At 51.4% G+C, this 15154-nt stretch overlaps 1 protein-coding gene across 2 annotated transcripts; it reads right to left on the reverse strand.

Annotated features, from left to right (window-relative positions):
* Positions 1–345: 345 nt before the first annotated feature.
* Positions 346–8287, reverse strand: CCDC63 (coiled-coil domain containing 63). Of its 2 annotated transcripts, none has more exons than XM_032705714.1 (12): positions 8213–8287; positions 7580–7672; positions 6772–6932; positions 6132–6321; positions 4947–5066; positions 4298–4479; positions 3683–3864; positions 2819–3027; positions 2291–2365; positions 1538–1709; positions 686–877; positions 346–496 (listed from the first exon to the last, which is right to left on the reverse strand). In XM_032705714.1, exons 2-12 carry the CDS (start codon positions 7592–7594, stop codon positions 363–365), a joined length of 1632 nt encoding a protein of 543 aa, XP_032561605.1. In that variant the 5' UTR covers positions 7595–7672; positions 8213–8287; the 3' UTR covers positions 346–362. The 2 variants fall into 2 exon arrangements, with proteins under 2 accessions (XP_032561605.1, XP_032561604.1); XM_032705713.1 differs by having other exon boundaries at positions 6772–6935.
* Positions 8288–15154: the final 6867 nt, after the last annotated feature.

Consider the following 15154-nt stretch of genomic DNA (forward strand, 5'->3'; position numbering starts at 1 on the left):
TCAGCCCAGGACCAGCACTGAGCTCAGATTTACTTTAGGCAGCAGAGAGTTACCAGCTTGGCAGGGAACACCCTGCAAGCACAGTCACCCCCCTGCATCCCAGGCCCCTCGGGCAGGCACGGTGCAGGAGCAGGACCATGCTCCCCGAACCCAGCTGCGGGAAGCACACTGGGCTGTGTGACAGGGATGTCACCCCGACATAGAGCAGCTGATCCTGACCATGGCTCTGGGTCTGTGGGTGAAGCCTGGCCAAAATACCATCTCGTGAGCTTTTGCAGGCTGTGGAAGGTGTTGGGCTCCTTCCAGAGAGGGAAGATGGAATGATGTCCAGGACGCAGAAGTTCGAGAATGAAATTACTTCTTTACTTCGCCCGTGCTGGGCTCTTTGATGGGGATCTCCTCCTCTTCTTGCCCGTGCTGGGAGGCTTGGCCGCCTCCTCCTCGTGCCTCTTGATAACCATCTGACGCAGCTGGTCCTTGTCCAGCGGCTCTTCCGCTGCCCAAGAGAATGGCCACCCCATGGTATCACGAGCTTTATATACCCAGTGGGGCAGAACAGGCTGGTTGGATTGACTGGGAAGGATGTGTGTGGATGTGTGTGTGAGGATACAGGGCTTGGCCACGGAGGAATTGGGGAACGGCTGCTGCCCGGCCACGGCCCTTCCCTCCCTCCTCCAGTGCTCACCAGTGCCGGGGTCGGTGCTCTCCGGGTCGGGGGGCGGCGGGCAGAGCTTGTTCCGATCCATCACCCAGAGGAGCCCTGAGTTTCCGCTCATGGGGCTGATGAAGGACTGCGACCGGTGCGCGCGGTCGACTGACGTGTAGCGCAGGAGGGACTCCAGCACCAGGAACTCATCGACCTTCTCCTCCACAGGACCTGGGTGGGAAGGAGCAGCACCCCACAGGGTCCCTGCACCAAGATCCTGCACCAGGACCCTGCCCAAACCCACCCCTGGCCTTTGCAGAGCAGGGGATCCATTGGCTTCCCCAAGGCAGTGTCAGTGGGCAGCCTGACTCCCCAGGGGCAAGGGACCAAGGCTAGGTCATGGAATCATAGAATCACAGAATCACTAAGGTTGGAAAAGACCTCCAAGATCATCAAGTCTGACCTTCAACTGAATACCCCCATGCCTACTAAACCATATCACAAAGTGCCACGTTCACTTCTTTTTGGAACACTTCAAGGATGGTTCCCTGGGGAGTCTGCTTCAACACTTGACCTCTCTGTCAGTGAAGAAATTTTTCCTAATATCCAGCCTGAACCTCCCTTCATGTAATTCCTGTTGCCAACTGCCTGGGAGAAGAGGCTGACCCCCACATCTCTACAATGCCCAGAGACAAGATGAGGGTTTTGGGGGTCCACTGGGATGTTTATACAGCTGAGTTGGCTCCCAAATTCGCTGGGAATTTGGTGATGCAAATTCACCCTGGGGACACCCTGCCTGATGGGGCAGAGGGAAAAAACCAGCTCAATTAAAACACAGAGGGTGGTGGACACACACAGCTCAGGCCGTGTGGTGTGGGAAGGCAGGCCTACCAAAAAGTGGCAGCAAGCTGCTCCCGAGCGGCTTCACTATCTTTGTGGTGTCACAGTCAATGTCTTTCAAGAGGGTCTCTATGCGGGATTGAAGCTGTCCCAGGAGTTTGCTGCTCTCTTTGCATTTGGCTTCATACTTGTTGGCTTCCTCAATGGTTTCTGTTAATTTTGCCTGTCAACAGAGGTTTTGACAGATGTCACACCAGCTCCTCGCTGATCCCACCACCCCAGTGCTGCCCAGTTTCAATCTGGACATTGGAGACAGAGTCACAGAATCACAGAATGGGTCAGGCTGGAAGGGACCACAGTGGGTCATCTGGTCCAACCTTCCTGCTCATCCTAGAGCACATCACACAGGATTGCATCCAGGTAGTTCTGGAATATATCCAGCGAGGGAGACTCCACACACTCTGTGGACAGTCTGATCCAGTGCTTGGCCACCCACACAGTACTTTTTAAATACAAACTAAAGAAGACATCCCAGGAGAGGCTGTGGGATGCTCCCATCCCTGCAGGGAAGAAGGTCTGTGAAGGGGATTCCAAACTCCCCATGCCAGACCAGGGCTGGCAGGAGCCCCACTGTCACCCTCTCACCATGCACTGGGAGCTGCCAAAACCTTTGCAGGGCCCTTTTCTGCCCACACCTCTCCAACCACTTGCCAGAGCAGTGCTGACAGGACCAGACTCCCTGGGACAAGTGTTGGACAGACAGGGATCTGCGGCCCTTCCAGAGGGAATTCATGGTTGCCATACCTCCAGCTCCTGCATGACATGAAACCGGGTTGTCTCCTCCTCTTCCCGCTCCATCATGGTGGCTGTCATATCATCCTGTGTAAACACAAGCACATGGAAGGGGTGCTGATGGAATGCCCACCAGATATGTCAAACAGAGGCTGGGGACACCCCTCTGCCCTGGGATCAGGGACATCCCTCTGGACTCCTCTGGGGACCGCTGTCCCCAGGCCAGGAGGGCAAGGGATGGATGACCCCACTTTTCATTCCAGCCAGTGCCACACACTTCAAGGAAGCTCTTGGCTATCCTGGATACTGCAGTATTTTTCCTGGGTACACGGTGGCAGCATTGAGACACGTTTAGTTCTGACAACACAGTGCTGGGAATTGCATTTTTGGCTACTCCTTCACATCCCCCAAATCCCACCCGTGTGCCTGTGAGCCAGGCTCTGGTGTGGGCAGTGATGCCAGACACTCGGGAGAGGACAAACCCACCCCAGGCCAAAAGCACTGCATGGAAAGGGGAGACATGAAGAGCCTGGAACAGACCTGGATGGCCTTGATCCTCTGTCTCATGCCCTCGTTCCTGACGTTCAGCCTAATGGCGTAGGCAAAGAGGATGAAGAATCTCCTGTTCTTTTCCACAAACTCATCCAAGAGCTGGTCGATCTCTCCATCCGACAGCTCCAGCAGGCGCTTGTAAGCCACCTCATAACTCTCTGCCTGGCTCTGCTTCGCCCACTCAGCTGCCTTCAAAGCTGAGAGAGACAGAGAGCCTCAGTTGTCCCTCCCTACAGTGCTGTGGGGTTTGGTGTGGTGCTCCTCAGAGGGGCAGAGAGTGCCTTTATTTTACATGGAAACTAAGCAGGGAACTCAATGTTCTCAAGGGAATGGAGCAAACACAGTGGGATGCCTTATTAGGAGGATAAAATAAGTACATTAGATTAGATTAGATTAGATTAGATGTTAGGAAGAAATTCTTCCCTGTGAGGGTGGGGAGGCCCTGGTACAAGTTGCCCAGAGAAGCTGTGGATGCCTCTTTCCTGGAAGCGTTCAAGGCCAGGTTGGATGGGGCTTAGAGCAACCTAGGCTGGTGGAAGATGTCCCTGACCATGGCAGGGAGTGGAATAAGATGGGCTTTAAGGTCCCTTCTAACCCAAACTAACCCAAAACATGACAAAGGGAGCCATGGCTGCAAGAGGAGCAGGTCCCCAAGGGCACCCCAAGGCACTCGGTGCTGGGTGGTCTTACTCAGTTATCACTGTTTAGCCTTTTCCCTTGTAGGGTGAAAGTTGGGTTAGGGAGCCTGCAGGCAGGGCAGAGGTGCTATAAACCACCGTAACCAGTCCCCCACCAATTCTGTGGACTTCGGGTTTGTGGTCCCAGTTATACACATTCTCCCTCCTCTGATACCTTCTCTCTGTTTGGCCTTTTCCTTCAATTCAGAGAGATCTGTACATTTGGTGACAAAGAAATTTTTCAGTCTGGTCTCCTGCTTAAGGGCACACTTCAGGTCCAGCATCTTCATGTTGAACTGGATGGTGTCTTTGATGCGTGCTTCCCTAATGTCCGAGATCTTCGAGAGATACTCCATCCTGCGCACAGAGAGCAGCAGTCACTCCGTGCCTTGTAACCCTGGCCATTCCCATGCATCCCTGTGCCTGATCTAGCAAAGGCCCTGTGATGCTATGCCTGTTCCTGGCTCTCATCTGGATGTAGTGGTGTTAGTCCAAGGCCAGCAGCAAACAAACACAGCTCTTGGTGGGGTTTGGCACTCGGGCATCGTGCCCACCTCAGGTGGGACTCAGAAGGAAGAGACTCCTCCATGGGGCAATTCACTTCATCCTGAGAAACATCTGGGATCGGTGGAATAAAACACCCTGGAGGTACCAATCTCCCTGCACTGACCAGGCACCCAGCTCTCATCCAGCTCTGGATGAGAGCAGTTGGTCTCTTAACATCAATACTCGTCGCTGGCATTGCCCATCAGCACCAAGTTTTCCCCTCAGGGCTGGCAGGGTCACATACCACTGCTCATAGTCTTCTGTGGCGAGTTCAACAGCAGAGTTCAACAGTCTATTCTGCTGAGTCAGCTGCCTGTCATACTTCCAGTAGTAGTTGTCAAAAACGGCTTTCTGGATTGTCAGGCTTCGGGTCTCCTCCCGGAGCTCGTTATTTCGGGTCAGGATGGTGTTGTAACGCACAGTGGCCTGGGGAGAGCGGAGCAAAAGGTTTGGAACCAGTGGGAGATTGAGGGGCTCAGGTCTCTTCTGGAAGACCTTGACTAGGGCAGGGACAAACACAGCCCAAGAGATTTGAAGTTGGCCCTGCACTGTCCTCCTCCCCAAGAGAGGAAACACAACAGAAGACCAGGACAATCACAGCGGAGACCTGGAGCTGGTGTTGTCCAAGGTAAGGTGGCTGCAGGCAGCTTGGTTTGATCACTAAACAGGTGCAGACCTTCAGGCCTCTTGGCACGGCACAAGCCCTGCTTTTGGGTCACCAAGCTTGAAGGAGCCTTTGAGATATTCTGGGAGCAGTCAGGCCAGGGGAATCAGACAGGTGCTTTCTGCAGCTTGTGTTAACCACAGAAATTTGCACCGTTGTGCTTTGTCCTGACCAAGACGGTCCCAGGCCCCTCTGTGGCCCCACAAAGGTCTCCAAAATGTTTGCTTACTTGGTTTAGGCGGAATTCCAGTCCATCGACCTTCTCCTGCAGCCGTTTGTGATTCCTTGCTTCCAGTGCCTTCGCTGTTATCTCTCTTTGCTTTGTAATCTCTCTCTCCAGCTCTAGCACCTGCAAATACACGGGGGGGGGGGGGGGGAAAGGCAGTATAATCTCCACCCCTGCCTTCTGGACTCTTGTCAGGACACATAGCCAAAGAAAATACCCTCTGTTGACCTGAACTGCAGCAATCATGTCAATAATGAGCTCATAGTTATAGAAGTAGCTTTAATCCCAAAGGATCCCATCCTGCACATGCAGAAACAAAAACTGTAACTGGGAATGGGTTTATTTTCGTGTCATGAAGGAAACACAGCTGCCTCTGGAGGGAACTCCAGCAGGTGTTGAGCACAGCACAGCAGCACTCTGTGGGGTGGGAGAGGCAACAAGGATGGGTTTTGGTTGGGGTATTGTGCTGGCCAGGCAGAGATCCATGGGGTTCTCCCTGGGAATCAGCAGAGGAAAATTTTGCCAGAAGTGGAAAGCTGTCAGAGCAAATAAATCCACGGGAAGAATGAAGTAGTTGGGGAACAGCAAAGCAGGGGGCAGATCAGGGAGATATGACTGAGCCAAGAGATCCCTGACTGAAAGCTGACCCTGTTGGGAAAGCTCTGCAGCACCTGCAGCAACTGCAAACTATCCAAGCATGTTCCCTGTCTTCCATCATGGGCAGCTGGCTCAAAGCAGAAGGCTGAAGGGACCTGTCACTTCCATAGCCCCATGTTTCCCTTGGCCTCCCACCCCACTGCTGCCCAAATCCAACCAGGATATCCTCAGGAGAAGGAATGGGACATCCCTTAGGTGCTGCTGCTCCTCTACTTGTCACATCTCAGGCAGCGCAAACATTCCATTTTTGCCTTTTTCAGGACAATAAAAAAAGTGAAGGGAGAGCAGAGGGATGTTGTGTGACCCCAGGCAAGGATCTGCCATCCCAGAGGGGCTGCAAGCACTGGTGGGACAACCAGTTTTAGAGTCTGACCTTACTTTTCCAGTCAGCGCTGCTGACTTGAATGGGAACCTGGCTCTACCCCCTTGTCATTGTCATGTGTCATTTGCCAGGAGGAATATTCCAAGGCCTGAATTAAATGTGTTTTACATTGAGGAGTTTCAGCCAGGGAATGGTCCAAATGCCCTTACCTGCTTGCCCAGGTCAACTATCTGGGCTTTTCTCTCTTTGATCAGGGCATCATTCTGATTTTTGATCTGAAAAAGGGTTTCAACCTTTACACGATTTCGGTTTTCTATCATCACATTATTTGGTGAATAGATCTGGCTCAGCATTAGTGACACATGTCTGTGTTCTTGCTTCAGATCATCTATTGCTTTTCTGTAAAAATGGAATGACAAATAACATTTAGTGCATCTCATCTGCAAGGCCAGGGCAGGTCCTTACCCCTCCCCATCTCACCACTCTGGTCCCCACCATCTCTTTATAAAAAAGAGAGAACAACTTTTTACACAGCCAGATAGTGATAAGACAGGAGTGAATGGTTTTAAACTGGAAGAGGAGAAATTTAGATTAGATTTAGGAAGAAGTTCTAAGAATGAGGATGGCACAGTTTGCCCAGAGAAGCTGTGGCTGCCCCATCCCTGGAAGTGTCCAAGGCCAGCTTGGATGGGGTTTGGAGCAACCTGGTCTAGTGCAAAACATCCCTGCCCATGGCACAGGGTGGAACTGGATGAGCCTTAAGGTCCCTTCCAACCCAAACCCTTGTGTGATTCTGCAGCTCATGGAGTTTCTTCCCAAGCACAGTGTGGCCTATGGATCTGTACTCACTGCTGAGCCTGGATTTGCCTCCAGATCTCGGCATCATAAAATTTCCTCTTGCACGCTGCGTGATGATACTGTGTCTGCAGGTGCCTGATCTCCATTTTAGCTTTTCTCTCCTTCTCATGCTCAGAGAGTTCCGAAAGGTCCTGGCTCTTGGAGGGTTTTCTCTGCTGTCACAGAGAGGGAGGGTTTGGTCACTTGAGCAAACACAAGCAGCACTGGCAGCCGGCAGAGCCGGACACGGGGGAGTGGGTGAATGGCATCACAAGCCACAGCTCTTCCCTGGCACCTGAGATACTCATCACCACCTGAAACTTCAGTTCCTAGGCAAAGAACAGACCTCTACCATCAAGCAGGGCAGGGGATTGCAGGTTGTCACCTGTTTTATCAGACTGCAAGGACCATGTGAGTCAGAACCAAACCCACTCGTGCTGTGGACATGGGGGAAGCCAGGTGACCTTACTCAAAAGTGGAGCAGGAGTGCTCCCATCTCTGGATGGGGGAAGGTGACTTCTACTGAGAAGCTGCCCAACAGTGAGCACTGAAGCTGTGGCAGTTAGATCCAACACCACCTGTGTCCTCAACTGACCCATATTGCCCAAATCTGCCTCTCCCAACACCCAAATCTCATGCCGTGGCCTCATCCTTGGTACAGGAGGGCAGGCAGAAGCAGCCCCACTGCAACCCAGCACCTTGCTGGCAGAGGCAAGGCTGGGTCCCCACTGCTGGACCTGTATTCCAACAGGTAAGATCTCTGTGGCAGATCTTCTGTAGTCCCTGCAAAGTTCAGCTTTAGTTTGTGCTTCATTTTCACCTTTGAGCTCTTCATTTTTCCTGTCTAACTCTGCCGGTTACTCTGTAGACGCCTCAGGAAGGGAACAAGGGAGACTCCGCAGGGACAGGATCGCTTTCCAAGGGAAAAAATGAAACAGGAGTAATGGGGTGGTTGTGTCCTCCTGCCCATCCCTCAGCACCCGCTCGCGTGTTTGGCACAGGAGGAAACCATCACAGATGGCTGCAAGAGGAATAAAAGGAGAGCATTTTTAGTGATGTCATCGTGAAATGATCAAGTTTACAAGTAGGGGAGGAACAGATGGTTTGAGCTATTCCACCCTGTTCAGTACCTGGGTTTCCATAGAAATTCCAGCGAGGTCAGTCCCCCCCCCACCCTGTGCCAGCGAGCAGAATTCCTGAAGAGCATCTGGATTCACCTCCCATCCCGCTGCTGCCAGGGAGGGCTCTAGAGTGGACCCCACATCCCTTATCCCAAAGCTGGTCCCCAGCAGCCACACTGCAGCCCCCTGGGTCCCCTTGAGCCCCACAACACTGCTCAGCCCCCCCAGGGTACTGCAGCTCCTCTCCAGCCAGAAGACAGAACCGTGGTGGAGCTGTGTATTCCCAAAGATCAACTTCTATTTCCAGTAGGAAGCTTAGGAGAGGTGAGAACCTAGAAGGGAACAGGTCCCAGCCCCATCCTGTGTCCTGCACTGCCCCATGCCCTGTGGAACAATCATTGGCCTGGTTGCCATAGCAGCATCATCACAATGGAGTGTGGATGGTGCTCCAAGGATCACTAAGAAGGATGAAGCAAGTTGGTGCTGGGACCCCACACTACGTGGACCAAAGGAATTTCCATGCCCCAAAACCAGCCCTGAACCTCATGCTCTGATATCTCTCTGACTTCATGTCCACAGCAAGAAGAAACTGTCATTTTACCAGTTCTCCTCTTTCCAGTGTTCGAACTGACCCATAACCTGGAACTTTGACGCCCTTTGCTCCAACAGGAGCATCCAGGGGTTCACCATCCCCAGCAGCACTTTGGGGTCACAGCTGCTGTTCCCTCCCCATCCTTCCCAGCTCCACATCCAGCTTTCTGAGCTTCTTGGATTTTATCTGTTCTGCTCATGAAGAGGCAACAATCACCACACCACTGTTGTCCCCCTCAGCATCCAGACCCCCTCAAGGTGCCCACTGTCAGGAGAGAGCAGTGGTTGGCACTGCCGGCTGGGGAAGGTCCCTGGGGACTGAGACCAGTTAGGCAGCTGATTAGGGTCCAGATTGAGGCTTCATGCCTGCTTCTCTCCCTTCCATGCAGGGAAGCACATGGGATCCATGTACCAAGTCACAAGGGCTGTGATAATCCATTCCCTGTAAGCTGGAGCACGTGGCCAGCTCCTTCCCAGGAACTCAAACACTGGGATCCCTGGAGGGCTGGAGCACAGGAATCTGTGTTTTGTAGCCATGGAGTTGCTTACTCAGCTGTGGGGTGAAGGGGAACAGAGAAGTTCTGAAGGTGAGCAAAGGGCACCCGTGTCCCAGTTTGCAGGGCTGCAGCGAGTTCAAAGCCACAAGCAAAATCCTCAACCAGCATGTCGCTCCCAAGGCAGCATGTCCCCTTATCCCAGAGACTTTGATGAGCTAACAATCCAGTCACCAAGTACCAGGCTAATTCCCAGTCAGATAGGCTCTGAGGAGGCATTTAATTGGAAATTATTTTCATGGCAGGGAGCAGAATGTGATGTTTGATAAGAAAAATCACAGATGAGGGCAGAATGATGCTGGGAAGGCACCGGAGCCTGAGGGTCCTGCCGGGGCCAGGAGAAGCTCCTGCATGTTCCTGCGTGATCAACAGCTCCATGGGATAATAAGAGCAAGCTCTGCAGGGCTGAGGTTGTCCCTCAATCCCGGTGGCCCTTGTTATGCTGCACATCCCTTTTCCTCACCCTCAGCAGAAACAGGGCCAAGCCTCCAGTTCTGAATAAAGGTAGAGGTGCACGGGTGAACATCATTATTCCAGAAACAATACCACTGGGTGGCTTGAAATCCTGTTTTTCCTTGGCATGGACTGGTCCAGCCTCAAAATACAGCCCACATTGTCTGTCCTTTTTTGTGTTCTTCTCCATGGACCAATTCTCAATTGTTTAACAAGAACAAGTCAGTAAATTAAGCTATTCAGGAGGGCTCTGATTTGGTAGAGTCTGTGTCTGTCACCCTCATTGCAGAAGCATTGATTTCACTAAAGGGGACTGTTATTACCCAAACAATGCCCGACTGTCAGGCTTGCTCTGAGTGAGGGTGACTTCATTGTCTGGATGGACCTTTAAGCAGAAGGTAATTGGAGCAGGATGAGATTGTCCATAAGATCTGAATCCAACAAATCTCCAACTTCTGGGAGAAACAGAAGAAATTCTGTGCAATTTTCACCTTAAGCCATCTTCCCTGATTTAACAGGTACATTTAGCACTGATTGACATGGAGAAATTATTCTTTCAGCCGCAGATCTGGGGGCTGATTGAAACTACTTGTACTATTTTAAGGGTTGAATTCTGATCTGTGCAAGCAGTGTAAATCCTTCCCGATTTCAGCAGAGATTTCCCTGTTTCACCGGGTCCAGTTCCTGGTGGCAGCAGGGGATGGTCAGAGCTGGGCTAGCTCTGATCTGAGCTCCCACCTGGGAGCGTCCCATCGACGTCAAACAAAATCTCTGGGGTAAGTTAGAGAATCAGGCCCATATTTTCATGCAAATGTAGTACATTCATGTTACTTAATGCCTATTTATAATAAATCCAGAACTTAATTCTACTTAACCCGTCTTTAGTGTTTGACACATGAAATCGGTGAGTCAGAGGGCTAAATATGGAACTGTCAAAACTTTCTTTTTTCCCTCCTCTAAAAGCCTGGATTAAATCATAATCAAACTCCCGTCAGCTCCAGCAGCAGCGCTGGGAGAAGCAGGAAGATGCTGACAACTGCTAAAGCAGCTGGTGATGGGGAAAGGTCTTCTCAGCCAGCAGATTGATGACAAAACCTCACGGAAAAGGTTGTGAATTCAGGCACAGGCTGGGTCCGTGTCTGCTGGAATCAGAGAATCGTAGAATTATAAAATGGTTTGGGTTGGGAGGGGCCTTAAAGATCATCTTGTTCTACCCCTTGCCATAGGCAGGGACAACTTCCACTATCCCAAGCCCTGTCCAACCTGGCCTTGGACACTTCCAGGGATGCGGTAGCTACAGCTCCTCTGGGCAATCTGTGCCAGGGCCTCACCACCCTCTGAGTAAAAAATTTCTTCCTAACATCTAATCAAAATCTCTCCTCTTTTAGTTTAAAACCATTCCACTTTGTCCTATTGCCATCTGACCATATTAATGTCAATCTTGTGGACCTGGAGTGATCCCTTGGCCTCCTGGTGTGACCTTACCAAGACCTGGCTTGCACAAGGTGTCCCATGAGCACAATTTCTGCCCAGGTTTTTATTTCTTTCCTCTGATGAATGTTATCTTCACATGTTCATGAACCACACCAGCCTTCAAGACCAGTTTTGGCTCCAAAAAACTGTCGTGAACACATTGAGAGTTGTGGTCCTGCCGCTTTTTGCAACTGAGTTTTCTCAGTCTGTTTCTTACAGAAAAGGTTTCTTTCAAAATACACACCTGTTGGTCCTCAAATGCTGAGCTGTTCTCTCCCTGCACCATATCATTTCTTCCTGCTTGCCCTTCCTGGGTGGGGTAGAGATATCTCTATATGGATACATGGCTTCAAGTTTCAAGAGTAACTGGTATGAGAGAGAGGAGAGGAGGCTGCTGTCTGCCTGCTGGATTACAGCTGTAATTCCTCCTCACTCACAGAGGAAATTGTCATCCTAATTTCCTGCAGATGGGTTTCTTCTGAACTGCTGACACCAAGTGAAATGCAATTTCCAGCCGGGAACTGTCTCCTCTGTGGCATTACTGGGAATTATTTAAAGCATCATTTGAGGAGCAAGTTCCCCTAGCCTTGACTTTGGGAGAGTAAAACTCTTCCACAGCAGGCTCAGCCACTCCAGCAGAGCCTATTAACATGGATTTCATCCTCTGTGCTCCCTCCCAGCCACCTCTGGCTGCAGCAGGTATTCCCTGCTGAATTACTGCTCAAAGGCTGTTGCTGCAGGGGGGGAATGAAGAAGGGAAATAGTCGAGGATGTGCTGAAAGCAAGAAGAGACCTGAAAATTTCACTAGCCTGAGGTCAAACCTGGCATGTTGGAGGCACACAGACACTGTGGGATGATTTTAGCTAAAGGAAGAGAACAGGGGACTCAAGGACAGAAGCTACTGTCACATGAGGTCATGCCTGATCAGAAATGGGTTCTCTGGGATTTCCTACCCTTGGAAGTGTTCAAGACGAGGTTTGACGGGGATTGGAGCAACCTGATCTAGTGGGAGCCGTCCCTGCTCATGGCAAGTGGTTGGAACGAGATGATCTTCCAACCCAAACCATTCTGTGATTTTATGACATTGTATTTCACTGTGATTTAGGCAAAGCTTCACAAAGTAACTCTCTTAGTGGGGCTGCTAATCCCTCAGAGGTTTTGGAGGCATGAAACCCAGGCAGGAGGCAGGGTTTTGCTGTTTTGCTGAGGGGTGGGATACGTGATGCAATAGCTCTCCAAGTCTGCCAGGGCTGTGGCTGAGCTGAGCTAATAAATTCCCACATCCCGTTCTTCCCGAGGGAAGTCTGTTGGCAAATCCAGAGGCTGTGCTGGAAACCCTGCATGCTAGATTGAGCTCGAGAGCACTGGGAGGAGGGATGGGACTGTGGTTTGTGGCTGAGGAAGTGGCACATCACAGGTGAAGTCCCTTCCCCACTGATCCTGGTGGCTCCATGTCAGGTCTGGGCAGAGCTGGGCAGGCTGGGAGAGCACAGCAGGTACAGCCTGGTTTAGAAGAGCTATTTCCAATTAATCATTCCTGATTACTGTCCTGTGCAAGGCTCCTGGTCAGCACTAAGAATACCTTATTAGTTGAACATGCTCTGCCAGTGGCTTAAGGCAACTCAGGATTTGCCTATATAAGATCACTCAGGGAAACTATTCTGAATTAACATTTAAAGGCAATTAATTAAACTGCTGTATGGCTTTTCTGCACCACCTGCATCAAGTTTATTTTCTTTTAATTTTCTTTTACAAACCAAATAAAAGCCAGTTGATCTCTAGGTTGGACACAGGAGGAAAGTATCCGGGGGGAACTCACAAGCCCTAAGGAAAGCAGGACAACTGAAATAAATCTGCCTGGAGAAACTGCATCCCAGGTCCAGCCTGGTGGGATATTGATAAAGACAGTTCAGAGCTTTCTGTCTCCCCAGTTTTGGCTTTATGGGAGAGGTTTGGGCACTCTTGTTCCCTTCCAACAACAACTGCAGCACTGGGAAGAAACTGAGTGCGCCAAGTGCTCTGGCTCAGTGACGTTAATGCCATGTTAAGTAGGTGACAGAGTGAGACAGTAAATGCTCAGCCAAGTGCAGGCAGAGGACCCGAGGAGGATCAGCAGAGTGTCCCTGCCCAAGATTTTCCCAGTGGCTGGAGCAGAAAGCAGAGGACACAGCAGTGAGCAGGTCCATGGGACAAGGCAGAGCAGCACAGACCTCCCCGGAGAGGAGTCAGCCCAGCAAAGCCACTTGGAACCTCTTTGTTTGATTTAGGACGTGCCTCCCAGTAATTAGCCTGGCTTGGCCCTGCCATTTCTCTGAAGCTTGGGTTTCAGACCAGCTCACACCAAGAATAGCCGCTTTCCCAGCCTGCCACCAGCACCACTGGTGCACCAGCACCACCTGCACCAGCCCTGCTCTGGAGCAGGAACGGATTGTTCGGAACAAGCTGGTCCATTTGCCATTCCTGGGAGCTGGCTGGATTTGCTGTTTATTGCCACTCACTCAGTGACTGATCTTGTGCAAGATCACAGCTATCAGTGCCTCCCCTCCCGTCTGCTGTGGCTCCACAGCTCTCACTGTCAGTCCAAGGCTTTCCGAGGGACATCAGCTGATTTTTGTAATAGTTGTTACTCAAGAGTTCGTTTAAATTAAAGCTTTAGGAAAGAAAATCCCAAGGGTTTGGGCTGCATGTTTCTCTTAGTGTAAATCTGAAGCAGCTCCCAAGGAAATGCAGAGGTGACATGAATCAAAGTCAGGTTATAATGAGTCCTCCTGGGTGTCTTCTCGCATTTCTGGGACTAGTTCAAAAAGGAGCTGCACAGCTTGGAGATGGGTTAGAAAAGGGAGTCCATTTCTAACCCTGTTGTTGAAGGAGTGGGGTGGATGTGCAGGGAGGTTGTCCCTACTGGCCAGGAGCATCCTGTCCCACCAGCAACCAGTGGTCCCTGCTCTTCCTACTGGTACCTTCCCAGACAGGTGGAAGTAGGCTGGGACAGCCCAGGAATGCTGGGCTAGCTGGAGCAGAGGGATGCAGGGATGCAGGATCCCCTGCTCACTGCTCAGAGGGAGGAGAGGCTCAGGAGGCGTCAGAGCTGTGCCAGTTGCTTGGCAACTCCCCTGCAAATCTCTATCCTGTCAGAAGACATTTTTTCCAGTGATTTGAATGGGTTTCACAGGCATAGGATCAGGCTTGGATGATCAGGTGGTTTTAAGAAACCATACATTGTACCTGGAGAGGCCACACACCTGCTTTGGCCTGGTCCTGGCCACACAGCAGCTCCTGAAGGGCAGAGCAGAGCAGGGAGGGCTGTGATGTGGTGACGAGGCTTCCTGGGGCTCCTACACCTCCATTTCAGCCTCTGCTCAGGGACCACAATGCTCTGCATCATCTGTGTCCCAGCAAACAACAAGGGATGGAGCACACTCACCCTCTCCCATCTACAGGCAACCCATGGATGGAATGTAAGCCACCTCTGGGGGGGGAATGAGGGGTGGATGTGAGCCCAGGTGAGCTCCTCCCTGGTCCCATTGGCTCTCTAGGCTGAGAGAGAAGCTGGACCAGGCTGATCCCAGCTCAATCTTTGCATCTCTCCATCACTGCAAGAGCAAGGCTGTGGTGGCATCATCCCCTGGTGATCCCAGCCAGGCTTTCCTTTGACATCCCATGCCTCAGCCATCCTTCAGTCCACACCTTGAGCCCCAAAACTGAGTGGTCAAACCTGACCTGGAAATCCATCTAGCTCCTCTGTGACTGCCCAGCATCTGTGGTCTTCACTTTGTGTGCAGAGAGGAAGGACAAAGAAGATGGGCCAGGCTGTTCCCAGCATTTGATGGAGAACAAGCAAAGCAGAACACTGGGGACCATGCTGGGTTTGGCAGTCGAATCTTAACAAAAAAGTGGCAAAACAGCCCTAAATCACTACCAAAAAGGCTGGATCCTGGCACATACAGCATCTCTGTTCATCTCTACTTCACTCCACTCCTGCCTGCATTTCCCATGGGAGATGCTCCTGGCTTTGTCACCTTCGAGCTGCAGGAGCCCGGCATCACCATCACCATCACCAGTTGTCATCCAAGAGAGGAAGGATGAGCCATCCAAAGCTCCCTTTAACCCGCTCCACACTTCAGCATGAGCCCATTTGTGTGGGAGCTGATCCTTCTGCTCGGAGCTAATGAAGAGGGAATTTCCTCAAGGGAAATAAAATG

The sequence above is a fragment of the Chiroxiphia lanceolata genome, chromosome 18 (assembly GCF_009829145.1).
Source record: "Chiroxiphia lanceolata isolate bChiLan1 chromosome 18, bChiLan1.pri, whole genome shotgun sequence".
In the NCBI taxonomy this organism is placed as follows: Eukaryota; Metazoa; Chordata; class Aves; order Passeriformes; family Pipridae; genus Chiroxiphia; species Chiroxiphia lanceolata.